Below are 27,089 nucleotides of genomic sequence, written 5' to 3' on the forward strand. Positions count from 1 at the left end.
AAATGCTTAAAGGAGCTAATAATTTTGTCCTTTAAAATGGTGTTTAAAAAATTAAAAACGGCTTTTATTCTAGCCGAAATAAAACAAATACAATTTTCTTCAGAAGAAAAAATATTATCAGACATGCTGTGAAAAATTCCTTGGTCTGTTAAACATCATTTAGGAAATATTTAAAAAAGAAAAAAAAAATTCAAAGGGGGTTTAATAATTCTTATTGCAACTGTATATGGTGCAGTGTATTGCTAAAGTATTTTTATAGTTTGATAAAGTGTATTGTAGTTTGTATTAAAGTGTATTGTAGTTTGATATATTTAGTTGTCGAAAACCTAGAAAATTTGGTTATGTCACTATAGTTGTTTTACCATAGCAACACTATAATCAACACAATATGCTGATTCAAGTACTTTACTATAGTATTGTTTAAAAACACTACAGTATTTACTGTAACGTCCAATAGCCATATCTTGGTCGGTAATGCTTTTCTAGCCTACAAATGATGGGTGTGGCAAACACTGAAACTTGGACACACATTTTCATATCACCAATGGTTGTGACAACACACAATACTAGAGGACTCACATTCATTTTAATAGCTTGTTGAATGAGGACAGGTGGCATGCAAAGTTACTACCAGATAAGAACTTGACTTACATTTACATTTAGTCATTTTTAGCAGAGGATTTTAACCAATAGCATCTACTATTGCGAGCCGAAGCCACAGGCGAAAAGGTAGATTTTTATGTCTGATTTATTTAGTTGGACTGTGTATGTATATCTTACAATGTTGAACCGGTATAACCAGTCCTTAATTATAGTCTTTGACCAAATGTGAATAATTCTCTGGTCTTTGATGCCTTAAAAAAAAAAAAAAAAAAAAAAAAAAAAAAAATATATATATATATATATATAGAGAGAGAGAGAGAGAGAGAGAGAGAGAGAGAGAGAGAGAGAGAGAGAGAGCGAGCGAGAGATTTTGTGTGAAGTCACAGTCGGGAACGCTCTGGTTACTAAAGTAACACTCGGGGAACTGAAATGCTCTAAGTGGATTTAATCCAAGTATGGGGATTTTGTTCAGAAAGCCAATCGTCTGAAAGAGCATGTAAACGGGCCAATGAAATGCCAAATGAATTAGCAGCGCCAGCTTGTGTACCTGATGCTTGTTGCAATTAATTTAGTATCAAAGCACAGCGAAAGCAAGAAGATGCAACTTTTTCATATACTTCAACTGTACCATCACTGTAATATCCTAAAAAACACAACATTTTGAGTTTGGAAAATATGATCAAATATTCTAATCTTTGCCTTGTTTTTAAAGTTATTAATACCGCTGCTACTTCTTCTTTAAGAAAATGTTTCATTTTTAAAACTAAGAAAACATCAACAAGAAACGAGACATTCACTGATAGTCCCGCCCCAAAAATAGCTCTGATAGACTGATAGCTCTGCCCTAAAGCACTGATGGCCCCGCCTTAAAGCACTAATAGCGCTGCCCTAAATGACTAATAGCTCGCTCTAAAGGACTAATAGTCCTGCCCTGAATGACTGATAGCTCCGTCTTAAAGGACTAATAGCCCTGCCCTAAATGACTGACAGCTCTGGCCCTAAAGGACTTATAGCCCTGTCCTAAATGACTGATTGCTCCGCCCTAAAGGACTAATAGCCCTCCCCTAAAGGACTAATAGCCCTGCCCTAAATGACTGATATCTCCACCCTAAAAGACTTATAGCCCTTTTTTGTTAGTTGCTTTGGTCAATATTTGTTTGGCCTCTTATTAACTAATTGCATTGTTTGCTCTTTGTCTTGTTTTGTTAATAGGAAGCTTTCTCTCATATTTGGCCTGTCTTCTTTAATAACTTGTTGTGTGTTTCCAAACAGAAAACATATGGAGCCCTTAGAATTCGATGTGAATGGCTCGGAGCCAGAATTTGATCAGGAACTCAGCAAGAAAGATATTGAAGAACTTTTGACTACAAGGCCAAATGTTTTCAAACGCTGTAAACTTGAAACAGAAAGACACGATCAGGCATACGCCAGGCCTCTTGATGAACCGACTCTCACTATCAAAATCTTCGGAAGAGAAAACATGGGCCGGTCTTTACCTGGAGATGAAGTCTGTGTGGAGATCTTGAACACAGAAGAGTGTTTGTGTGAAGGAAGGGTGGTTGGATTAATAAATAGAGACAAAGACTCTTTAGTCTTTGTCTGTAAGATGGTGGAGGATAACCCAAAATGCGTTACCGCTGTTAACAAATGCATGACCAGAATACGAACAGTTCAAAGGAAGCCTGGCATGGGTCTAGTTGAAGTACGACAACTTAAGTATGGGCGATGGGTGACAAAAGAGTTTGTAGAAATATCTGAGAACAACATGCTGGTTGTTAAGATTATAAAATGGGAAAGCACAAAGCCACACCCTCTTGGGGTAGTTACTAAAGTAATTCCAGCCTGTGATGCTTTTCATGAAATTCTAGACATTGAACTCGGCTCTAAAGGCAAACCTCCACCTTTTCAACAACAAAAAGACAAAAAGGTTGTAGAAAGGGAAGACTTGTCTGATATTATCACTTTCACTATTGACTCAACTTCAACTCAAGACTTGGATGATGCCATTAGTGTGACTGAAATGGATGACTCCTACCAGATTGGCATTCACATCACAGATGTTGCAAGTTACATAATCAAAAATAGCGAGCAAGACAAATTTGCTAGAATGCTTGGCAGAACCATTTACACTCCTGAAAAGGGCGACGTAGCCTTTATGTTCTCGAGAGAAATAAGCAAGGAATACTTGAGTTTGATAGATGGAGAAGAACGGAGAGCTTTATCCTTGCTGGTGGTCGTTGACAAAAAAACAAGCCAAATACGAAGCACTCAATTTGCTCTAACTCTCATTAATTCTGACAGACGGATGTCGTATAAAGAGGCAGACCAAATTATCCAGAAGTACTTCTCGGAGACAGAGCCTCTACGGTTTTCTCGTTTGGAGGATTGTGTAGCTGTTGCTTACCGTTTTTCTGAAGCCCACCGAAAATCCAGACTTGAAGGCGGATGGCAATGTGGGAGGCAGGTAGAGCAAACTCGCTCTCAGGCAATGGTGGAGGAATTGATGAATCTCTACAATAGTGCCGCGGCTGAAGAACTCATATCTGCAGATGTCACAAAAGACCTGACACCACTGAGATGCCACCAGGGGCCGGATCCAAACCGACTGATCCAGTTTAAAGAGAAATACACGGACCTAATACCCATGTCTGCTTACTTTTCAAATATGTTCGATGAAAATATGGAATTCAATCCAGAGCATGATTGTTTTGAACATTCAGGGATGCCCTTTACCATTTTCACCTCCATATTGCACAAGATGGAAGAGTTTGCACAGAGTCGGGACTATTATAGTTTGACGCAGTTAATTTTTTCAGATGAAATCCACCCAACGCTTGTACCCATGGTTCGGGACTTTCGTGAAATCAAAAGAAAAGCAGTCATCCTTCGTTCTTGCACCTCAAAGGAGTCAAGGTTGGGTCATTATGATTTACAGATGAACGCCTACACCTGGGCATCATCTCCTATGAGGCGTTATCTGGACCTTATCGTACAGAGGCTTCTACACACAATGCTCTCAAAGCAATACCTGAAGCAAGCAGACTACACCAATGATGAAATCAACAGGTACTGTTTGTCAGGAATGGAAGCAGAAGAGGAACAGGATGCTCTGGTGTTCAGACTAAGAAAGATTCAGTTTGAACCCAGAGATGTGGTCAATCTTGCTACGGTGGACCAGATCACTCCCAAGGGGCATGAGTTCATCATATCATTCCCCCTACAGCCTTCATTGGACCTGATCACTATCATGTACAAACATCTTAAAGTTGTAGATCAGCCAAAATACAATGAGGACAAGAACTCAATGACTCTTCATTGGAAGAGGAGAGTTTATACATTCGGTGAAGCGTTCAAGAATCGGTATCCCTCAAATCCCATGAAGAATGTGACACCAGTGTCCAGCATCTTGTGGAAAAGATTGATATCTGCTGTTAAGCATCAGGATTGGGCTAAGATTGAGCAGTGCTTTCAAAACATTAAGAAAGAGGAGAAGCCAGAAATGGAAAAGCTTATCAGCGAGGCTTCTTCAACACAGGAGAACAGCAAAATGCATTATAAGGAGCTAAACTTGGAGCTTAAGTTGGGAGATGTTGTTCAGGTTCAACTTGGATCCGAATTCAAAGATGGCCTTCCAGTTCCTGTTGTTCAGCTGCTCAGTGTTAATGAATGTTTTGAGATCTGTTTGGAGCACTCAAGAAACCCTACTCCATGCTTCTCTGATTCAGTTTGCATTGCATCAAAAATCTCATATGAGAGCTATGAGGAGTACCAGAAAATTTGGACACAGCTATGCCAAATAGACACAGCCTACAATGCCTTAGAGGAAAATAACAGCGTTATCTTAGAGGAAGTGTTTATAAACTGGAGTGATGAAATAAATCTCCAGGGTTTTTTTCATCTAACGAAGACTCAGAAAACCCAATGGTCTCTTGAGTTCGACCTTACCAACTGCTTCTTGTGCATTAGACTAAGGCGTCAGAAATTGGATGAGAATCTTGGAAAACACATTGATCGTTCTGCAGTTTCAGATCTGCAGGGTTGCCTGCCTTTCACATGGGTTGCACATGCAGTAACCACCAAATCGAAGAAGAAGGATGCAAACACTAAAGGGCGCATTAATTTTAAGATAACACACAGATCTATGACTTACATTCCAGCAAGGATTTTTAACAAGGGAACAAAGTTCACCATTGAGGTCATTCCCAAAAAAATTCCATATCTGTGAGTGATGTTCATATCGTTGATGAATTTCAGATTTAGTCAGTAATATACTCTACATACAGTTTGTAATCCAGTGTTTTTGCAGGCTCAGAGAGCAAGCGGTTGCAAATCTAAAACGGGCCAATAACCTGGTGAAGAGTGTTGCCACTGGACAGCTTGAACTGAATGACGGTAAGTTGATCAACAGTATTCACAGCAGTTTGTTTGATGCAAATTATTTGAAGCCAGGTACATAGCTCAATGGTGTTGAGGAATTTATATTTAGCATGACGTAAACTCAGAAATAACCAAATAACTAATTAACCCATGAGCCCTTGCAGCTGAACAAATGCATGCATGAGGAAAACTGTTTTATAAATAGTACATTTTTATAGAATTCATTAAGAAAACACTAGTTAGTAAATAGTTGTTAAATCCAACGTTTTGGTATTTACTATTGGCTTTAAGAGGAAGTCCACCAAAAAAAAAATTAAAAAATTCTGTCATTAATTACTCTTCATCATCTCAATCCCCTGAAACCTTCATTAATTTTCTGAAAACAAATTAAGTTATTACAGATGAAATTTGATTCTCTCATCCTCCATAAACTCCAACAGCCCAGAGACATTCAAAGTCCAGTAAATGAACTCAAACATTGTCAAATTAGTCTATGTGACTTCAACTCTTCACTCAGTCCAGAGTGTTTCAACTCTTGAAGCACTCAAACCTGCAGTAAACACGAACCCTGACATGTTGCTGGATACATTGGCAAACATATTGTGCATATAAAGCTTTATATGGTTACAGTTAAACCAACTAATAACAGAATTTTAATTTTAGTGTGAACCAACACATTTTGTTGGATCATTTTCTAATTGACCATCTTAATATAAGGCAGCAAGAATCTGGGCTCGAGTTTAACTATCTAAATGCAAAGCATTATAGGCATGTGCGAATCCATTTTTGTTATTTAAAGGATGGTAAAATAAGAACTGCACTCTGGCGCATGGTCTAACAGGGTTGTGCTTATTCTCTTAATTCTCTTATTCCCTTATGGGTGTGTTATGAGAACAACGTGCTTTAAACCAATCAGTCTCATCTCCCATACCTTTTAAGAGTCAGTGTCATTGCGCCATTGCATTGCATTTACAATTTACATGGTGGACTTTGTAAGTGCAAAAATTGAAAGCTTCACTAGTGAGAAAACAGTTAATCAGAGCATCTGCAGCGTGAGGGTAAAGAACAAGCCTCCTCCTTTCAGCCTTTTTACTTTCTTTTTGACTCACTCCACTGAAGACATCTATTAGTCTACATATTTAACTCTGGTTTATGGTTTCTCTGTGTCTCTTGTCAGGACCCTCGTTTATCTGGTTGCTCTTGGACTCTCGATTAACCCGATTCTGTGACTGCCCTTCCTCCCGACGCTGAATGTTTATATTGTTACTCGCTGAACTTTCCTGACTTTCCATTAAGATTTTACTTGCAATTGAATCCATCTACCTAGTGTGTTTTCCCAAACGTGACAGTTAAGCAATGTGTATGCAATTGGACATGCATAGGCACATAACTAACGCGCTCTGTGCTGGACTTTAGAGCAGCTTTTAGTTGGTCAATGGCACAGTCTATTTCAGTTCATCAAAAAGCAACATACTAACAATGCACCTTAACACACCTGCTTATTAGACCAGCATGCCCATGAGTCCACAAAGTGGTACAAATAGATTTGCTATTTAAACAATGGCAAAACCTGGTGCAAATGTGGTGCAAAACGTGAAAAACGTGAAAATTACAGCTGTGCTCGTCTGAAAATAGCAACAAATCATCTTGATAAGGCCTCTGTCTCTATAATTCCTACTCATGGTTGAATAACCTATATCCAACAAATAAAGTTGCTTTCAATTCTTAATTATACATTATATTTGAAAAAAAAAAACAATAGGTTTGTTGAATTTTGAACTCCACTGTATGTGTTAACGCAATAAAACATTTTTTTTTGTCTTGTATTAGATGCTGATCTGAGAAATATCAGCTTGTATGATGTTGACAAAAGCCTGAACCTGCCAACTTTGAATATGAGCCAAAAGAAAGCTGTTAAGGAAGCTATGAAGAAGCCTTTTACTGTGATACAAGGCCCGCCAGGTAAAAAAATACAATACTTCACATGACAATGGCAACTAAAAGCTTAGCTTTTCCTGAGAATATTCTAAGAATCATGGCATGCATTTGGCTGATATTTATGTTGGATGTTGTAGTCATGGCTATAAATAATTTAGGGTTCAAAGTAATTATGTTGAATCACAGAATCATTTGGAAGCAACCAACACATTGCTGGCTGAAGTGGCGCCTACAGTTCTTTGAAGCAAAAAGCTGAGTTTTAAAGATTTAATTAAACTCAGTTCATCTTCATTTCTATAGCGCTTTTACAATGTAGATTGTGTCAAAACAGCTTAACATAGAAGTTCTAGTAAATGTAAACACTGTCAGTCCAGGTTTCAGAGTTGAAGTTCAGTTTAGTTCAGTTTAGTGTTGTTTAATTTTCACTGCTGAAAGTCCAAACACTGAAGAGAAAATCCATCAATGCAGAGCTCCACAAGTCCCAAACCAAGCAAGCCAGTGGCGACAGTGGCAAGGAACAAACTTCACCAATTGATGAAAGTGAAGGAAAAAAAACCTTGAGAGAAACCAGGCTCAGTTGCACACGACCATTTCTTCTCTTGCCAAACTTCTTGTGCAGAGCTGCAGTCTAGGTGCGGAAGGCTAAGGCACCCTGGACGTCCTTTGTGGAGAAGCTGCAGAAGTGAGTAGGTCACCAGTAGGTGTTTAGGCTGGCCCACGAGATCAATCAAAAAACTTATCTGTCAAAGTGGTCTGTCAGGAAATGTCTTATGCCCTCCAGACCTCCATGACCACCACAGCATCTTCTCAGAATACGGCCTGGTCCAGCATTATGGAAACCTTGGGAATAATTAAAAACAGACTAACATAAACGCAGATGCCGTTCAATTTAAAAATTGTCTTGTGGGAAGTGTTCCCGGCTGATGTGCCTTTCCAGCCAGCATTTTTGTGCATGTGTGTGTTTAAAAGAAGTCTAATAGATGTCTAAACATAGACATTTTGCCCAAAACAAGGCTGAATTTAGGCTGTCAGAGAAAGTCTAATAGACATCTAAGAATAGACTAAAACTAGACTAGTCATCAAATAGAGAGGAATGAATGACTACACATGTGTAGTCTGTCTAATCTGTGTATTTTGATCAATAGTCTAGTTTTGGGCAGTTTAGTTCTATTAGATTTTCACTCATGGACCAAATTTAGCCTTGTTTTTAGCCAAATTTAGCTAAGACGTCTGTATTTAGATATCTACTAGATGTTTATTAAATGCAAAATTACTTGGTTGGTTTACCATTTTCATTCAATTTTTTTCAATTCAATTCACCTTTATTTGTATAGTGCTTTTACAATGTAGATTGTGTCAAAGCAGCTTAACATAGAAGTTCTAGCAAACTGAAACTGTGTCAGTCCAGCGTTCAGAGTTGAAGTTCAGTTCAGTTCAGTTCAGTGTGGTTTAATTTTCACAATTGATGAAAGTAAAGGGAAAAACTATGATAGAAACCAGGCTCAGTTGAGCATGACCATTTCTCCTCTGGCTAAACGTCTTGTGAAGAACTGCAATCTAGGCACTGGAGGCTGGAGAATGCTGGACATCCATCGTGGAGAAGCTGCAGGTAGTAGAGGTCACCGGCTGGTGTACAGACTGGCCCTACAGGATCAATGCGAGGACCTTTCTGTCACTGGGGTCTTAAGCCGCCTTTCCACTGCACGTGACATTTGGACACGACTGTCGGAATACGCCCCCTTGTGGCAGCCGCACAGTATTTTCAGTGTTGTCGTGCACCACGGGGGAGAAGGTGATTCTCAACGGTGTCCGAAATAAAGGACTGCAAAAGCAATAGCCTTTATTCTCTGTGCGTTTACATAGTTTAATGGATGAATGAATACTAGAAACTCATAGACCGCTAAAATATTGGAGGGAATGTGGAAACAACGTTAAAAATATATATTTTTATTACTTTCTTACTTACATTTATGAACAGAAAAGTTTTTCTTTAATATAGACTTTTCATAATTCAAAAAAATAACCAAATAAACGTATTCTATTTCTCATCTCGCGCGCACGGACCTGCTTGGACAACACTGGAATACATCATATCCGGTCGGCAGGTCACATACGGTCTAATCGCAGGAGTTCAAATATTTCAACGGATCCGCAGCTCAATTCGGATCCGAATTTTCCGCATACGGAGATGACTGGACCTCAACGCAGCTTCCGTTCTGTCACTTGTCGTTTGTCGTGTGCAGTGGAAAGACGGCTTTACAGGAATCAGTCTCATGCTCTCCGCTCCTCCATGACCACCACAGCAGCTGCTCAGGATATGGCCTGGTCCAGGATTACGGAAACCTTGGGAATAATACAAGCAGACTAACATAAGCGCAAATTATAATGTCTTCTGGGAAGGGTTCCCATCTCCGGTTGCCCTAAATAATGCAGACTAACAATCCTTTAGAGGATTTTTAAAAGCATTTGTCTTTTATATGTATGCTAATGTGTCTTTTAATCTAGTTTTAAACTGGCATGTATATGAGGGGTGCTCACACTGAAAGTGTTTTTGATTCACTGTTCAGTGTTTTAGCCATTTTGTTGTCTTCTATGTGTTTTTGTCTTATATTTGGGGGTGTTTTATTTTAAATGTAAAGTTAAGTCAAGAAACGCACTTTTCTGATGTGCTCCAACATTGTCATCCACAGGCACAGGGAAAACGGTGGTTGGCATACACATTGTTTTCCAGTTTTTCAAGAAGAATAAAGATTTTATGACATCTTTTAAACCTAATCATACAAATCCTGATGGGAAATGCCCAAAAAAGCCTGCCATCCTTTACTGTGGACCTTCAAACAAGTCTGTGGATATTGTTGCAGGTGAATTGTGTTCGGGTTTAAGTCTGATTTTGCTTACAAATGTTGCACCTATTATTAATGAGGGAATAAGATGCGTAGTGTTTGCAAGCATGTCGATGTAAATGTTTGATCAATGCATTCATTGTCAAGTGACTGTCTCAGAGCAGCTGCTGAAACTCAGTGGAGTCCTGAAGCCTCTGAGAATCTACTGCGACCAGATGGAGATGCGCGAGTTTCCCTATACAGGAAGTGATCTGAAACTCAGCCGCAGATCTCTCCGTGATGAAAAACCAAAAGAGGAACTCAGGTAAGAGCTTTCTGATGACGCAGTGTAAAATTTGTACAACAGTGGCAGGGGAAGAAAAGCAAGCATATTTTTCACTTGATATACCTTGAGCCATTTAATTTGTGCCTTGACATTTAGTATACAATGGTAACGCGTGCTGTTAAAATTATTTATAGATTTAACTATTGAGTTGGAAAGAGGGGTTTAGCTTTAAAGGGCCATGAAACCCCCCTGTTTCAGCAGGGTGTTTTCACACCTCTACTTCAAACTGGGCTTGGCTCAGTCAGAAGCACCGTTGAAAGCCTTCGTCATCCAGGTTCAGTTTCTGGAGGAGTTTATGAGCTCACAGAGCTGGATGCACCTCTGAAAGCATGTAGTGGACTCAGACACGGTCCTAAACGTATTGACACAGTTTTTCAGCCTTTATAAAGCACATTAAAGGGCCATGAAACCCCCTCGTTTCAGCAGGGTGTTTTCACACCTCTACTTTGGAAAAAGTCAAGAAAGTGGGCGTGTCCAGCTCTGTTTAGGAGGGAGTGTTGGAGGAGGGAAAAAGGGGAAGGCTTAAGGCTGATTTATACTTCTGTGTCAGACGCATAGCCCTTCACTGTGGCCGTCGGCGTCATTGACGTGCACCTCTCAAAAAAAAAAAAAAAAGTAGCGCAAGCTCTGTGATTAGTCGGCTTGGTAGCGCTGACGAGTCTGGGCGGGACCGAGAGCCACGTGAATGGTGCAAGCCTGATAGAGCGATTATTTACAAGTGTGGAGTCCCGTGAAGGAGCTCCAGATGGAAAGTTTTGTTTTGTGTTTACCTCATAGTTAAAATTGTTGCACGTTCGCCGGTTCCTGCCTCAAAATGAGCGAGTTTGAGCCACTTGTACATCCAGGAAGTGTTCAGGAAAAGCAAAACAGCAGCGAGGAAACTCGACACAGAGAAACATTTACACCTCACTGCCAACTAGCATTTCGGAAGTTTAAATGCAGACCAACAGAGCCAGCAGCAGAAGTATAAATGCACAGCTACGCGCGTTGCATGCGCCGTGGGTTACGCCGGTCACTTGACGCAGAAGTACAAACCAGGCTTTAGCCTCCCCCTGGTCAGAGACCACGGGGATAGCAGCAAAGAAAAAAAATGCATTAAAAACATGTAACCGGTGTAAGGCAGAATATGAGTGTATTTAATGTTGATTAACAGAACACTTTAGCTATTGTAATTTGTCAATCAAATTTAAAGTCCCCCTCTGCACAAAAATGGAACTGTCCAACTCATTGCACTGATGGGCGCTGTTTATTACTGGAGTTCCAGGAGTTTGCAGCAGCTCTCAAAACAAAACCAAAACTGCTGGCCAGCGGACAATTCTGGTTTGCTGGTCAAGGACATAAGTAATAAAATGGCAAACCAGTATTATGAGAGAGGTGTAATAATATATTACACTGGTTTAACTTGTTTTTAGCATTAAATGAAATTGGTATTTGCAACCCAAGCTCATTCTGAAAACGTAGCCCCGCGGATGTTTCTGGAGACCGCAATTTACGTGGACGAAGGTACGTATGGCTGCATTTAATTTTTTCAAGCAAACGCTACAGGGCGGTGTGACGCCGCTCCCCTTCGTGCTTGCCAGCCGCGACGACCGGGTTCGAGTCTGGGGAAGAGCGGTTCCAGAAATCAGGTAAAACAAAAACATAATCCAAAAAATAAAGCGAACGAGTTTATAACTGGGCGAGAATGCGGTGAAATCCAAAAACGCGGTCAAAATCAGATGAGGGCTTTTCTTTTTCTGGACGCCTTTTGTAAATCTTTGCTTGGGTTTAGGGAAGAAGGAGGAGGAGGGTGGGTCGGTCAATTGGCCGGCCGCCCAGTCAATTGTTCAGTCAGTCAGTCGGACAGACGGTCGCTCGACAGTGGCCTTCAGCGGCTTCACGCAAGAACAACATTCGAGACGCAAAAAAAATGCGCACAGCGGCCTAAAACAAAAATTGCATAAATATGTACCTCGCGGGACGTTTTTTCCAGTCTCCTGAAACGTCCGGGGGGCTACGTTTCCAGAATGAGCCTGGGTGGGTAGTTTCACTGTAACGTAGTCTAGCCTATAGTGTAATAATTATTATCATTATTACATACACTACAGGTCAAAGGTTTGGGGTCAGTAGGATTTTTAAATGTTTTAAAATAAGCTTCTCCTGCTCACCAAGGCAGCATTTATTTTATCAAAAATACAGTAAAAATTGTAAAAACAAGGAGCAATAATTTCATTTAAAACTGCATACAGTAAGTAATAAATATTTAATAAATAAGTATTTAACATTCTATTAATATTTAAAAATGCCGCCTTGATGAATGGAATAATTAAAATTAAAATATTAAAGTAAATTAATAATAAAAAAACAAATAAACTGACCCCAAACTTTTGACCGGTACTGTAGATCAGTGGGTGAGTTTAATACAGTAATTTAATGTGCGTGTTGAATATAATAGACGTTTGTTGATGGGTGGTGCTTTTGTTAAAACCTCTTCTTGGTCGGTCGTACATCTTTTTAAATGCATTAAAGTGCAGCGCATACATTAGCCTTACCCTGGAGTTTGTTCACCCTCCGCCTATGGATACATACGTCATATACTCTCATTGCGAACATTATAATTAATAGTATGTGAATACTGAATGCACAGTTAACTTGTATTTTTTTCACAGAGATATAACCCTGATGTACCTTGTCCGAAAATCTGAAAATCCCTTTTCAGAAGAAATAAAGGCCTTGGAGAAGAACTTATCAGTGGACCAAATAGACAAGTGAGTGAGACATGAAGTTTGCACAAGTTCCTCTATCATTGTGTTGGTAGGGAGTTTGCATTTAGAGCAGGGGTCATCAGTCTTGGTCCTGGAGGGCCGTTGTCCTGCAGAATTTAGCTCCAACTTGGCTCAACAAACCTGTGATGCCAAGGTGTCTATGTATTCATAATCCTGGACCAGACTTTATTCTGAGCTGATGCTGTGGTGGTCATGGAGGAGCGGAGATCATGAGTCTGATTCCTGAAAGACCCAGTAACAGATGAGTCTCCGTAGGCCAGCCTGAACCCCGCCAGTGACTTACTCACACCTGCAGCTTCTCCATGATGGACGTCCAGCGTTGTCCAGCCTCCGGCACGTACTGCTGCTCTGTACAAGAAGTTTGGCCAGAGGAGAAATGGTCGTTCCCAACTGAGCCTGTTTTCTCCCGAGGGTTTTTTCCCTTCACTTTTGTTAATCGGTGAAGTTGTTCCTCGTCGCTGTCACCACTGGCTTGCTTGGTTTGGGGCTTGTGGAGCTGCTCATTGATGGATTTTCTCTTCAGTGTTTGGACTTTCAGCAGTGAAAATTAAACCACGCTGAACTGAGCTGAACTTCAACTCTGAAAACTGGACTGACACGGTTTTAGTTTACTAGAACTTCTATGTTAAGCTGCTTTGACACAATCTATATTGTAAAAGTGCCATAAAAATAAATAACACATCAGTTGAACCTGCCTGGAAGTTTCTAATATACCTGGTAAAGCTGCGGTCACACTGTACTTTTGCCCCTTAGACTTCTATTCATACACACACAAATGCGTCAGACCGGAAACGCAAGCTCGTGTGACAAGTTTCACATGTCACTGCGTTCCAGAGTTCAAGCTTGGTGAACTCTGACCTGCAAAATCGCATCACATGATTGTGTCGAACCAATAGAAGATTGATGTGACAAAATGTGACCTCTCTGTACAGAAATGTCAAATATGGAGCAATCGCTCACTTTATCAATGCCTGATCATCTTGATTTTACATGCTCAAACTCTAGTGTGACCACTTCTTAAGTCCTTGATTAGATCAGGTGTGTTTGATTTGGGTTGGAGCTAAACTCTGCAGGATCCCGGCCCTTCGGGAGCAAATTTGGTGACCCCTGATTCAGAGAATGTGTGTGTGTTGACTGTTTTTGTATTCACTTCCACTGTTAAAAAAATCAACACTGATTTGCATGCTGTGTTAGCAATTTGCTAATTTAGAATGCTAATCTTACAAATTTGTATCCACAACAGGAGTGTAGATTTTTTTTTTTTTATTTACTCATGCTTAATAATTAAAAATATCTTCTCAGGAATAATTTAAAGTTATTTAGCATTTGTCGAACAGGTAAATCATAATTAATGTTCTTAATGTAAAATATGAAGTGTTTTTTTGTATAATTCATTCATTCATTCATTCATTTTCTTTTCGGCTTAATTCCTTTATTAATCCGGGTTGCCACAGCAGAATGAACCGCCAACTTATCCAGCACGTTTTTACGCAGCAGATGCCCTTCCAGCCGCAACCCATCTCAGGGAAACAACCATACACACCCGTTCACACGCATACACTACAGACAATTTAGCTGTCACCGACTTGGTCCCAGCAATTCCCCTCACTGACCAGCAGAGGTCACTATCACTGGCTTTCTAAGGTCTCCATTCCCCAGAATTCCTCGCATCTGGCACTGATTACCCTGCACCTGATCCTCATCAACACACACATAAGCAGCTCTCACTCGCTTCTCAGTGCAAAGTCTTGTTTTGCCCCGCAAACATTTCTGAGCGTTATTCCTTGCCTTCTGATTGTTCTCTCGTTGCCAACTCGGACTGGTAACCGATCCTGTTTCATCTTGCCGCCTTCCCAGACCTTTGACTGCAATTGGACTCTGATTCTCTGCCGCCAGCTCCGATTTCAGACTGTACCCTGATACCGAACATTATCTGCCAGTCTTCAAGCTTGTCACTACCTCCCATGCAAATGAGTATTCCTGTTCTTACTAAAGTTCTGTTGTACATCAGTATTAAACGTACTGCATATAGATCTCTCTCTGTCAACGTATTCATTACATTAGCCTACCCAATTCACCTGTACCGCATGTCTTGTGGGGGGATTGTGGGGGAAAACTGAGCACCCGGAGGAAACCAACGCGAACAGAGGGAGAACATGCAAACTCCACACAGAAAAACCAACTGACCCAGCTGAGGCTCGAACCAGTGACCTTCTTGCTGTGAGGCGATAGCACTACCTACTGCGCCACTGCATCATCATTTTTTTTGTGTAATCTCTTATTAAATTATTAAGTCATTAGTTATAAGTTGTTACGCCCTGTGTGGCTCGGAGGATGAAAAAGGGCTTAACATAATTATGACAACCCAATATTTTAAGAATTCCTCTGAGATGTTAACTGCTATGAATCAACACAGACAACGACGTGGCAAAAAACTGGTTCGCTTTATTACAATAAAGATAAAGAAGTGAATATTTAAATCACCCAAAGTATATTTACAAATATGTACAATAAATGCTAAAAGTAAACAAAAATACCTGATGGAGGGAAGGAGAATAAGCGGTGCCAAATCAAAGAAAATAACAAATTAAACACCCGCTAACTTATCCCTCCCCCACCTCTAAATAACTAAAGAGAAATATGTAAATAAGAAAAAAAAACATCTTCAGCGTCACACGCCCCTTACTCAACTGCACTGACTGGAACAAACATACATATGGTAGCACCCGCCTCTAACCTAGTGGAATAACAAAAAAATCTGCTACGTGTGTGTGATATGTAAGTCACGTGACATACTTCCCTTCACTTCACTTCCCTCTAGGTTCTTTTAAATCACAAAAACTCTCTTTAAAGCGAACCCGAGCACAAGATAGGCACCAAAACTTACAAAAACACAGCAGCAACAAGCAACATGGATCCACCTCTCATCTGGGCTGAGTCATCACTGGAGCGTTTAAATAACACCCATCCTCTTCTGATTGGTCCACTCGGGAGAACTCTGCCAACCAATCGGAACACCTAGATTTTAGAAGTACAGGAGACAGCAAATAGAAACAGAAAGGGTAGGAGGGAACAACAGAGCAACACCCCCAGGCATGTAACATAAGTTAACTTAGTTATGTTATCATCATAATGTAATAAGTTTTTAATCATAATTTGGAGAAATGATTTGTTTATTTATTTATTGCCACATCAATAAATAAACAAATAATTTCTCCAAATAAATATTTGATTTCATTCATTTTCTTGTCGGCTTAGTCCCTTTATTAATCCGGGGTCGCCACAGCGGAATGAACTGCCAACTTATCCAGCACGTTTTTTTGCAGCGGATGCCCTTCCAACCACAACCCATCTCTGGGAAACATCCACACACACACTCATAAACACATACACTACGGACAATTTAGCCTACCCAATTCACCTGTACTGCATGTCTTTGGACTGTGGGGGAAACCGGAGCACCCGGAGGAAACCCACGCGAAGGCAGGGAGAACATGCAAACTCCACACAGAGACGCCAACTGAGCCGAGGTTCAAACCAGCGACCTTCTTGCTGTGAGGCGACAGCACTACCTACTGCGCCACTGCCTCCCCCAACATTAACTACACATTTTCTAAACTTGAGTGGTTTGGTGGAGGTCAGTATGGCAGGTTGTTGGCTTTAGCTCTGATACTAAAGTGTTTGTGAGTTATATAATATATAGCCCAGCGTTTCTGTCCCAGGACAGGCTTATTACTGAACACTTATGTATTTTTTCTTCCTGTGGCTTTACATGAACACAACTTTTTCATTTGCATGATTTCTGAAATATGCCTTCACAGCTACAGAAAACTGTTGAAGAAAGCGAATCAGCATGAGATCGAGAAGTATGATGTGGTTCTGTGCACCTGCTCATCAGCACTGAAGCCTGAGCTCCGGGAGGTCATGGACTTCCGGCAGATACTCATAGACGAATGTGCCATGGCTACAGAACCAGAGGCCTTCATCCCTTTGGTTTCCCACAATCCACAGCAGGTGAGTTGTTGAGAGGAGAGCTGAAGATAAAAACGCAGTATTTATTAAGGCCCTGTCCACACTAATATGGATATTTAACATGGTTTGTCCACATGAAAACGCAGTGTCAGGTGACTGATACTTTCTGAAAACTCTGGCCAGGGTGAAGTGGGGTCTGTTGAAACTAAGATGAGAGTTTTCACCTTATGACGTCAGCGTGTGCACTGTTTTCTCCTTCCTGATAGGACAACATGGTTGGGTTTACATAAAACGAGAAAGAACCAAATGAGGCAAATTCCACACATTTGCGGCAAATGCATCGCATATTTTATGTCATACTTAATTCTCCATTTGGTGTGAACCCAATAACGAAAGTGTCATTATCTCCCCCTGTTGGTTTGGCGTGCCCTTAACATGCATCGCAGTGTGTTTTTGCGTTTTCATGTGGATGGGGATGTTTTTAAAAAGGAAAGTGGGGACAACCCTGTTTATTTGTGGACATGGCTTAAGAGAATGGTCAGACAGGCAGGGGTCGAAAATCAGCACACACAGCAATAGAGGCAAATCCAAAGCATAATCCAAATATAACAGGCAAAAAGTAGTGATGGCGGATCACATCGAATCCTTCTTTTCAACTGGATCTTACAAGTGAAGCAGTCAAACCAGTTCACCAAATTGAACTGAATGGTTTGAAATGGTTCGCGCCTCCAGTAAACATTTATTTAGATATATAGCTTTTGTTTCGGTAAAAATAACGATAATTAAATAGGCATCTGTTACGGTCTGTGGGCGTTTGTATTTTTGTACTTTCTCTCTGTTTTTTTATGGTCTCCCCTCTCTCTCGCTCTCCCTCTCTTTGTCTGTTATTATCTCTTTGTCTAGCCCTATCACCTTTTGTTCCACTATTTTCTCTCTCCCAGGTACCTGCTGATTGGATCCCGAGTGTGTCACTCCTCATTAGAGCGTTTCCTTGTGGACCAATCGGGTTCATTCCGCCGACTTTAAATTGGATCGGCACGCCTTGTTTGATAGAGTGCTGTGTGTGTGTGTTTGTTTGTGTTGTGTACGCTCGCTTCTGATTATGCTTTGTTTTGTTTTGTGTCTCAGAATAATTATAGACAAATGTAAATGAAGTCAATATGGTTAAAGAGTTTATCATTCCTTTTTGGGGAAAAAGGAATTGGTTACTAAGTCGTGCGACATACATTTTGACAGTAGGTATCTATATCGTTCAGAAACACTAGGTAAATGGTTGAGCGCCACTTTTTGTATTTTTGTTTATTATTTCAGGGAGTTTATGTTCATGGCGTCGCAAACGCTGAAGATTTCGGTTTCTTTTTCACATTTTGATTTTCATTAGTAAGTTTAGAGGGGATCTTGTGTTCTAGTTTAGGTAGATTTTGGTTTTGTTTAGTTCTTTGCTTTGGCGCCACTCAAGTTCCTTTTCCCCCGGAAACTTCTGGTTTGATTGTATTTCTGTTTGCTTTTTTCATGCATTGTACAAAGCGCACACATAAGCTTCTCTTTTGTTGGCTTTATCGCTCTTTTCCTCATAGAGGAAGAAACGAATTGATTGTAAAACTTGTGTCCTGGTGTATTTTCCAACCATTTACTCCAGTAATAATCTAATATTCTAATTGTTACGTTTACTCTCCCTAGACAACTTATTAAATTGGGGACTCGTCCGGGATTATATATATCCTTATTATCAGACATTAATTATTGCTGAAGTAGATTGTGGAATACACTTGGATTTAGTAATTTGTTTATAGTGTTTTTTTGGGGGGGCGTGACTGGTTACTCGTATCTTCTTTGAGCTCTGGCTGTTTGTTAGATTAGCCTACCTAACACCAACTATGGCTGACTTTGATTAAGGGTGCTTTCACGTCTGTAGTACGCTTCATTTGGTCCGCACCAAGGGTAATAAATGATACATTGTTGCATCTTCTGCCGTCTTCGGGTCGTTTTCACACCACACTGCCGGCTTTGGTCCGAACCAGTTGAAACGAACCAAAATGCACTCATCTGACAAAATCCACATCTCTCATTGGCCAGATGTTGTTAAACATATTTCCTAAACTGCTTATTGATTGGTCAGAATTCAAGTGCGGGAAAATGTCAATGAACTCCTGTAAGTAAACAAAAACGGCAGACACAAAATGTCGTTTTTACTCTGGAGGGACGACTGCGCTGACTGATTGTATCCCTGCTTTAGACATACTATACATTTCGAGAATGAAGCTGGAAAATGCATCGCTCGTCACTTCAGGAGGAGGCGTGAATTAATTTAGCTAAACTGCGACATGGTCATCTTGCGGAAATATTACCAATGATCCATCAGGTAATGTTTTCCCCTCTCTCTGTTGGTAAAGCGCTGTCAACAAATATTTTTCCTCCATATCCCATAATGCACAGCGCATCGGCCTACGGCAGCTGGTTTAGTCCAAAAGGCGCAGTACTTTTTGAGGTTGGACCTGTTTTAGTACGGATCTTATTCTCACCACAAACGAACCGATACAGGGTTCGTTTGAAAGCGTACCGAGACCACCTCTTTAAGCTGGTCTAGGTACGCTTATTTGGTCTGCTTTTGGTGCACACTCGAGTACGATTGCTGCATTCTCACCTGCCCAAACGAACCAAACCAAAAGGGAAAACGAACTCTAGTGCGATTCAACTGAACTAAATAAGGCAAGTGTGAAAGCACCCTTAAACTCGATAAATGCCGTAAAGATGATTTGATTCGTATGCAATACACTGTGTTTTAAATCGACATAACCTAGTTAAATTTCCATACAACGTGGGATTGGAAGATCTAAATAATCAGACAACTATCATATACTGTATACAGTTGAAGTCAGAATTATTTGCCCTCCTGTAATTTTTTTTTTTTCCCCAAATATTTCTCAAATGATGTTTAACAGAGCAAGGAAATTTTCACAGAATTTCATAGAGTATTTTTTCCTCTGGAGAAAGTCTTATTTGTTTATTTCTGCAAGAATAAAAGCAGTTTTTTATTTTTTTTAAAGCATTTTAAGGTCAATATTATTAGCCCCTTGAAATTTTTTTCACTTTAAGCTGAATACTAGTATCTTAAATAATATCTAGTCAAATATTATTTACTGTCTGTCATGTCTGCTGTAGTGCCATCTTTGGTTTTCTGGACACTAGTTTTGTTTTGGTTTGTTCCTGCTTTGTAGTTCACGTGATCACTAATTGTTTCCAGCTGTCTGTCATTGTCTAATTATCGTTGTCTTTATAAGCCTTGTTATGTTGTGTTTAGTTTGCCTTTGGATTTTTGCTGTTTGCTCGTGCACCCTGTTCACCCGATTCTGGTTTGTTTTGTCCGGCTCTTATCTGTACCTAGTCTGCTCACTGACTCATCGTTTTGGTTTGTTTGTTTGTTCACGTTGTTTCATGTTGTGATCATATTTTTGAATTCCTGTTTTAACTTTGTTTGATTCACTTTTGGTTTATTGTGTTATACTTTTGTCTCTGTTCGATTTTTGAACCTGGCCTGTCCCCTTATTTATTATTAAAACTTCTATTGCTGCACTTGGATATCTCTTGTATTTTGTAAGCCCATCGTGACACTGTCATCATGTCAAAGATAAAATAAATCAGTTAATAGAAACGAGTTATTTAAACTATTATGCTTAGAAATGTGTTGAAAAAATCTTCCCGTTAAACAGAAATTGGGGGAAAAATTACATTGGGGCTAATAATTCAAGAGGGCTAATAATTCTGACTTCAACTGTACGTGTCTTCACATCAAATAAAAATTCCTTCATTTTCCAGATTGTTTTGCTGGGCGATCACCAACAGATCCGCCCGATAGTGCAGTGTGGCCACGTGAAGAACAAGGGTATGGAGAAATCTCTGTTTGAACGCTACATGGATCTGGCCAATATGCTGGACACGCAGTACAGAATGGTAAGAACTAAAAACAATAAATCAGTTTTCAGACTAAAACAGAAAACGATGAACAGAATCTATAAAAAGTAGTGTTTATTCATATCTATTTCTTTGAAATCTAACACATGCACATGTATGCTAGCATGCAGAAATTTGCAGCTTTCCTTCAGAAGAGTTTTATGATGGCAAACTGAAAACCGGAGCTGAACGTGGACCCTGCTGCCTGCTGAACAAGAGCAAGGAGCCTACGGCCATGCTGTTCGGCCACATTGAAGGAAAAGAAGTCAGCTTAGTGGTGTCTACAGAAAAGGGCAATGAAAACTCAATGGCCAACACTAAGGAGGCTGAGCAGGCGGTAAGTCTGATAAAACCACAGCAATGCTAATATTTATTAAATCAATGGTCTATATGCACTGCCAGTGTTTTTTAGCCAGTGATGAACTTCCAGTGAAAGCTTAGTGTGACTATTTTCAATTTCATACGGTTCATGTTACAGCATCGACATTGTAATGTAATTAAAATATACTCAGTTAAATAGATTTAAGCATTCATTTAGTTGTTCAAGTGCAAAATTAGATGAAAGACTGTGTAAGCCAGGGGTGTCCAATGCGGTGCTTCTTGTACATTCTGAGACCCACTTTATAACGTATATCAATCAAGCAGTGAAGATCACTGATTTTTAAAGCACACATACTTTAAATGCAGTGATTTTTTTTATGGAATGACAATTCAGCAGAAGCGATTGAGCTGACTTTCAAATTTACTGTGTGCATAAATCACAATAAAGTCTGACTGCTATGTTGGTTAAATCATAGTGTAAGCAAGTTTATATGGGTAACTTGTGTGAATACTGACTGGCCAATTGAATTTGTACACATTGTGTAAATCATTCATTCATTCATTTTCTTTTTGGATTAGTCACTTGATTAATCTGGGGTCGCCACAGCGGAATGAACCGCCAACTTATCCAGCACATTTTTACGCAGCGGATGCCCTTCCAGCTGCAACCCATCTCTGAGAAACATCCACATACATTCAGACAGACACTCATACACTACAGACAATTTAGCTTACCCACAAACAATTCAAATGGACTGAATTTAAACAAATAAATTAAGTTGAACACTACTAAATTTAAAATGTTTTGCAACCAGTTACCTTAAAGAAAATATAGTAAATCCGATGAATCATTTTAATGTAACATAGTGTAATGTAGTGTGTAATGAGTTGTTTCGCTGCACTGGTGCTCTAACAGAATAAGCTCAAAACTAGAACTTCATAGGAAAGCTGGAAGGCAGCGTTTGTCCTGTAATGCTGCATTCACACCAGACGCGGAATGCGCATCAAGCGCGAGTGATTTACATGTTAATTCAATGCAAATGCGCGAATAGACATCCTGCGGCGTGATGCACACGAATGGCGCGGGGCGAATTGAGTGTTTTTCGCGTTTGACAAGCGTTTCACGCGAATCTCTCGAGTTCGAAAATTTAAACTTCAGCGGACATTCGCGCCGCGTTAACCAATCAGAAGCTTGCCCTTGTGGGGGTGTGATTGTGACGTATCGCCGGTTGTGGGTGTCCCAGGGGAAATCCTCCAGGCGACACCGACAACAAGTCATCAAACTGGGCTGGGCTCAGTCAGAAGCACCGTTGAAAGCCTCCGTCATCCAGGTTCAGTTTCTGGAAGAGTTTGAGCTCACAGAGCTGGATGCACCTCTGAAAGAATGTAGTGTACTCAGACACGGTCCTAAACGTATCCACGCTGTTTTTCAGCCTTCATAAAGCACATAAATGCTGTTATTTTCTTCATAAAATCCATGTTAGCCATTTAGCAACGAAGCTACCGTCACCGGGCAGACAGAAGCCCTGCCCATCACGCGAATCCGCGTCTGTTCTGAAGTGAATTCGACACGCGAATGAAGCGGATTTCACGCCCGAATGAAGCGAGGTTTGACGCGCAAATGAAGCGAGTAAACTCAAATGTTCACGCCGCAATTTACGCGCGAATAGCACGATTTATCTGCGCGTTCCGCGTCTGGTGTGAGCACAGCATAACACTAGAGCACATCTTATTCTCATTTAGTCCCTATTCTCTTTTACGTTATATCGTAGTTTGTTTGTTTTGTCCGCAGGTCCGTGTGGCAGATCTCTTGATTAAACAGTCAGGTGTGTCACCTGAGCATATTGCAATTCTGACCCCTTACAATGCACAGGTGTCCGAGATCAAAATGACACTGGAGAAGAAAAATGTTAGAAACGTCACCGTCTGCACTGTGATGAAAAGCCAAGGTGTGTTTTTACTAATTTACTACTACTTCTATGTTAAGTGCCACAATCTACATTGTAAAAGCGCTATAGAAATAAAGATGAATTGACTTGAATTGTTTTCCATGTATCTTCTGAAGCTGAAGAGTTCAGATGCCAAAACCTCTCTGTGCCGTCTGAAATTTCCATCGAAAATGAACATTTTTCTCAGTGTCCTTTGTTCATGTTGAGATATTTCACTTTAAAGACCAGGAAAAGGACTTATTATTTGCCATAAATGTGATATTACTGAACATACACACTGGAGCCTGATAAACATGCTTTTTTTAGAGAAATTTTAGACGGGTTTTTGCATCTAAACTCTTCAGTTGCAGATCTTTTTCTCCATTAAAGTTTGTCTTGTCATCAAACAGAGCATAGCGTTAGCAGAGGATTGGTTTAGCATAGCGTTTTTATTAGATTTAAATATTTCTGTGTTTCTTGGTCACACTTTACAATAAGCTTCATTAGTTAATATTGATTAATGCATTTACTAACATGAACAAACAATGAACAATACATCTACTACTGATACAATACAGTAGTTCATTGTTAGTTCATGCTAACTCATGGTGCATTAAATGTTAACAAGCATGGACTTGGATGTTAATAATGCATTAGTAAATGTTCAATTATGATTTATAAATGCTGTTCATGTGTTGTTCATGATTAGTTCATGTTAGTAAATGCATTAACTAATGAACCTTATTGTAAAGTGTTACCTATTTCTTTGTGTTTCTGCTGTGTGCAGGAAGCGAGTGGCCGTATGTGATCGTCTCCACTGTTCGCTCCTGCTCCACATCTGACATACAGGCTTATAGAGTCAGACCACATAAAGCCTGGCTTGGGAAAAGACTAGGATTCGTCACCGATGCAAATCAAGTCAATGTTGCTATAACTCGTGCACAGGATGGACTGTGCATTCTGGGTAAGGAGTGAAGAGCGTGTACTTTAGACACACACACACACAAACACACACCCACTTTATAAAGTACAAACAGGAAGCAGTGTGACAGTTTACACTGAAAATAGCGAAAATATAAAGTGCACCTGGATCATAAAACCAAACATGTTTAACACAGGCTCATTCTGATTACGTACCCCTATATACATTTCTAGAGAGCACCAAGTATGTTTACATTTACATATACATTTAGTCATTAAGCGGACGCTTTTATCCAAAGCGATTTACAGATGAATGTATGTACCGGCAGCTACGTTTTTTCCCGTTTTTGTAATCCACCAGAGGCTGCTTTGTATGCTTTTTGAGATTTCGAATTTCTCTCATGAGTGCTATTCACACCTGCAGTTCTCACATGAATCCACCAGAGGCCGCTGTCGACTGACTGACTGACTGACTGACTGACCGATCAACTAACCCACTCTCATCCTTCCCTAAACCCAACCAATAATGTTTTCAAAAGCATTGACCCGATCACCCTCTTCCCTAAACCCAACTGACAGTTTTAAAAAGCAATCCAGAAAAAGAAAAGTCCTCGTAGCAGCCGCGTTTTCAGATTTTTCCACATTCTCACCCTATTATGTACTTGTTTATTTTATTTTTTGGCTTCTCTTTTTGTCTTACCTGCTTTCTGCAATCCTTCTTCGCCAAACTCGAATCCCGTCATCGTAGTCAACTCCGCTCAACGTCACAAGTCCGCCGATGTACATGGCGAGCTACTGGACAAACTGGTAGCAGTGGGAAAGCTGCCCATACGGAGACAAGCGGTCAGCTAGTAAGTGCGAGAAGGAACGACGTCATACGGTCACTTAGCGTTCGTTTTAAAGACGAAATGCAGCCATCCATAGCTCTGGCTACATAAATCAGGATCTGTATATGTATGTAGGGCTACGTTTTCAGAATGAACCTATGTTAGGCATAATAATCAAACCACTGTAAAAGTAATCAACCTAGTTAAGCCTTTAAATGTCACTTTAAGCTGTATAGAAGTGTCTTGAAAAATATCTAGTAAAATATTATTTACTGTCATCATGGCAAATATAAAAAAATGTATTAGAAATGAGTTATTAAAACGATTATGTTTAGAAATGTGTTGAAAAAAATCTCCCCATTAAACAACAACACTTGGGAGGTATTTTAAAAAGAATTCAAATGAATATTTTAATTGTATATACATGTAATATTGAGATTTTTGTTATCTCTTAGGTAATAGTGACCTGTTGAGATGCTGTGAACTTTGGGACAGACTCCTGGATCACTATTACAGAAAAAGTTGTGTGGTTAATCCAGCCAGTGACATTCGGGTCAAAGCAAAGGCATCAGAAGGACTGGCCATTTATACAGGAAACCAAAAGGAAGATATAAATTTCTGTGGCCATATTTGCAATGCACTATGAAATACACTCCGAAATGAAAGGATAAGAGCTGTCACTGGGGTTGGACCTTGGTACCTCAAAGGCATATATATATATATATATATATATATATATATATATATATATATATATATATATATATATATATATATATTAGCAACTACTTTTTAGGTACTAATATGTACCCTTGAGTACCACGGTTCTATCTCTTGTATTCCTGAGAGTGTACATTTTACAATGTTTCAACAAATATTGAATCGCAGTCCATGTTTGGGGTTCATTAGAGACAATAGTTTGTTTTATTTACATGTTAAATCATTTAGATTATTTAGTAGTTTTCTGTTTTCTCTTTCATAATAACTAGCTGATTTATTAGTGCCACTTGTGCCTTCTTAGGACTTTTATTTAACATTTATAATGTTGCATTCAAGTTGCTGAATCCTAAAAAATTCTGTTTGTTTAATTATATTTGTTATAATGTGCATTTTTTTATTTGCAGCTTACCTAAATATTGTGATGACATTATATATACAGTGCAAGTCAAAATTATTATTATTTTGTTCTTTTTTTTAATTTTTCAAAAATGATGTTTAACAGAGCAAGAATTTTTTTCACAGTATGATATTTTTTCTTCTGGAGAAAGTCTTATTTGTTTCATTCTGGCTAGAATAAAAGCAGTTTTTAATTTTCTTCTCAATTCTAGGGTCAATATTATCAGCCTCTTTATGCAATATTTCTTTTCAATAGTCTACAGAACAAACCACTGTTATACAATGACTTGCCTAATTACCCTAACTTGCCTATTTAACCTATTTAAGCCTTTAAACGTCACACTAGTATCTAGAAAAATATCTAGTCTAATATTATTTACTGTCATCATGGCAAAGATAAAATAAATCAGTTATTAGAGATGAGTTGTTAAAACTATTATGTTTAGAAATGTGTTGAAAAAAATCTGCTCTCCATTAAACAGAAATTGGAGAATAAATGTACAGAGGGGGCTAATAATTTTGACGTCAACTGTATCATGATAAAAGCTTTAGATATTATCACAGTAGAGAAGTTTGACTCTGCATTTTATCTTTTAACTGCACACAGAAAAGTCATCGTTTGTTGATGCAGCTTACAGTTTACTGACAATACAAATTTTATTCATTGTTGGTTGATGTTTTATTGGTCGTATGTCTCTCTGGTTGTTTGTAAGCTTCATTTATTTGTAAAGCAGGTTTAAAACAAGACTTACCAAATGGATTTACAACAGTGGTCCTCAACCACCGTGGATCAATTGATATGGGGCCGCACAAGAAATCATTAATTATTTCTGTTTTATTTATTATTGGAGTCCGAACAATCTTTTTTTTTTTTTTTTTTTACTATATTTTTTTAAATTACTATAATCTCTCACTTACATCTTGGTCACTTCAGCGGCCAAATCAGGGGCCTCATGTACGAAGACTTGCATGGAGGTCATACTAAAACATTGCGTACGCACAAAGCTGTAAATGTGCGTACGTAGAAAAAAATTCAGATGTATGAAACACTGCGTACGCCGAACCTCACGCATATTCTTTTGTACATCAGAATGAAAGTGAAACTGAGCGCAACATGCACGAGCACAAAACTCCTCCCTGCCTCCTCCCCCGTATGAATATGCTAATGACTATGCTAATGGAAAAACCCAAAGAAAAAGCAA

At 39.5% G+C, this 27,089-nt stretch overlaps 1 protein-coding gene across 5 annotated transcripts in view; it reads left to right on the forward strand.

Moving 5' to 3' along the window:
• Nucleotides 1-26,162, forward strand: part of helz2c (helicase with zinc finger 2c) — a 284,230-nt gene extending 258,068 nt beyond the window's left edge. For 3 of the 5 annotated variants that reach the window (XM_087259337.1, XM_087259339.1, XM_087259338.1), the window contains 3 exons: nt 1,876-4,824; nt 4,910-4,995; nt 6,158-6,294. In XM_087259337.1, the coding sequence (XP_087115463.1) occupies nt 1,883-4,824; nt 4,910-4,995; nt 6,158-6,231 (3,102 nt within the window). In that variant the 5' untranslated portion in view covers nt 1,876-1,882 and the 3' untranslated portion in view covers nt 6,232-6,294. 5 annotated transcript variants of the gene reach the window in all.
• Nucleotides 26,163-27,089: the final 927 nt, after the last annotated feature.

The sequence above is a fragment of the Danio rerio genome, chromosome 7 (genome assembly GCF_052040795.2).
Source record: "Danio rerio strain M-AB ecotype USA chromosome 7, GRCz13ab, whole genome shotgun sequence".
Lineage (NCBI taxonomy): Eukaryota > Metazoa > Chordata > Actinopteri > Cypriniformes > Danionidae > Danio > Danio rerio.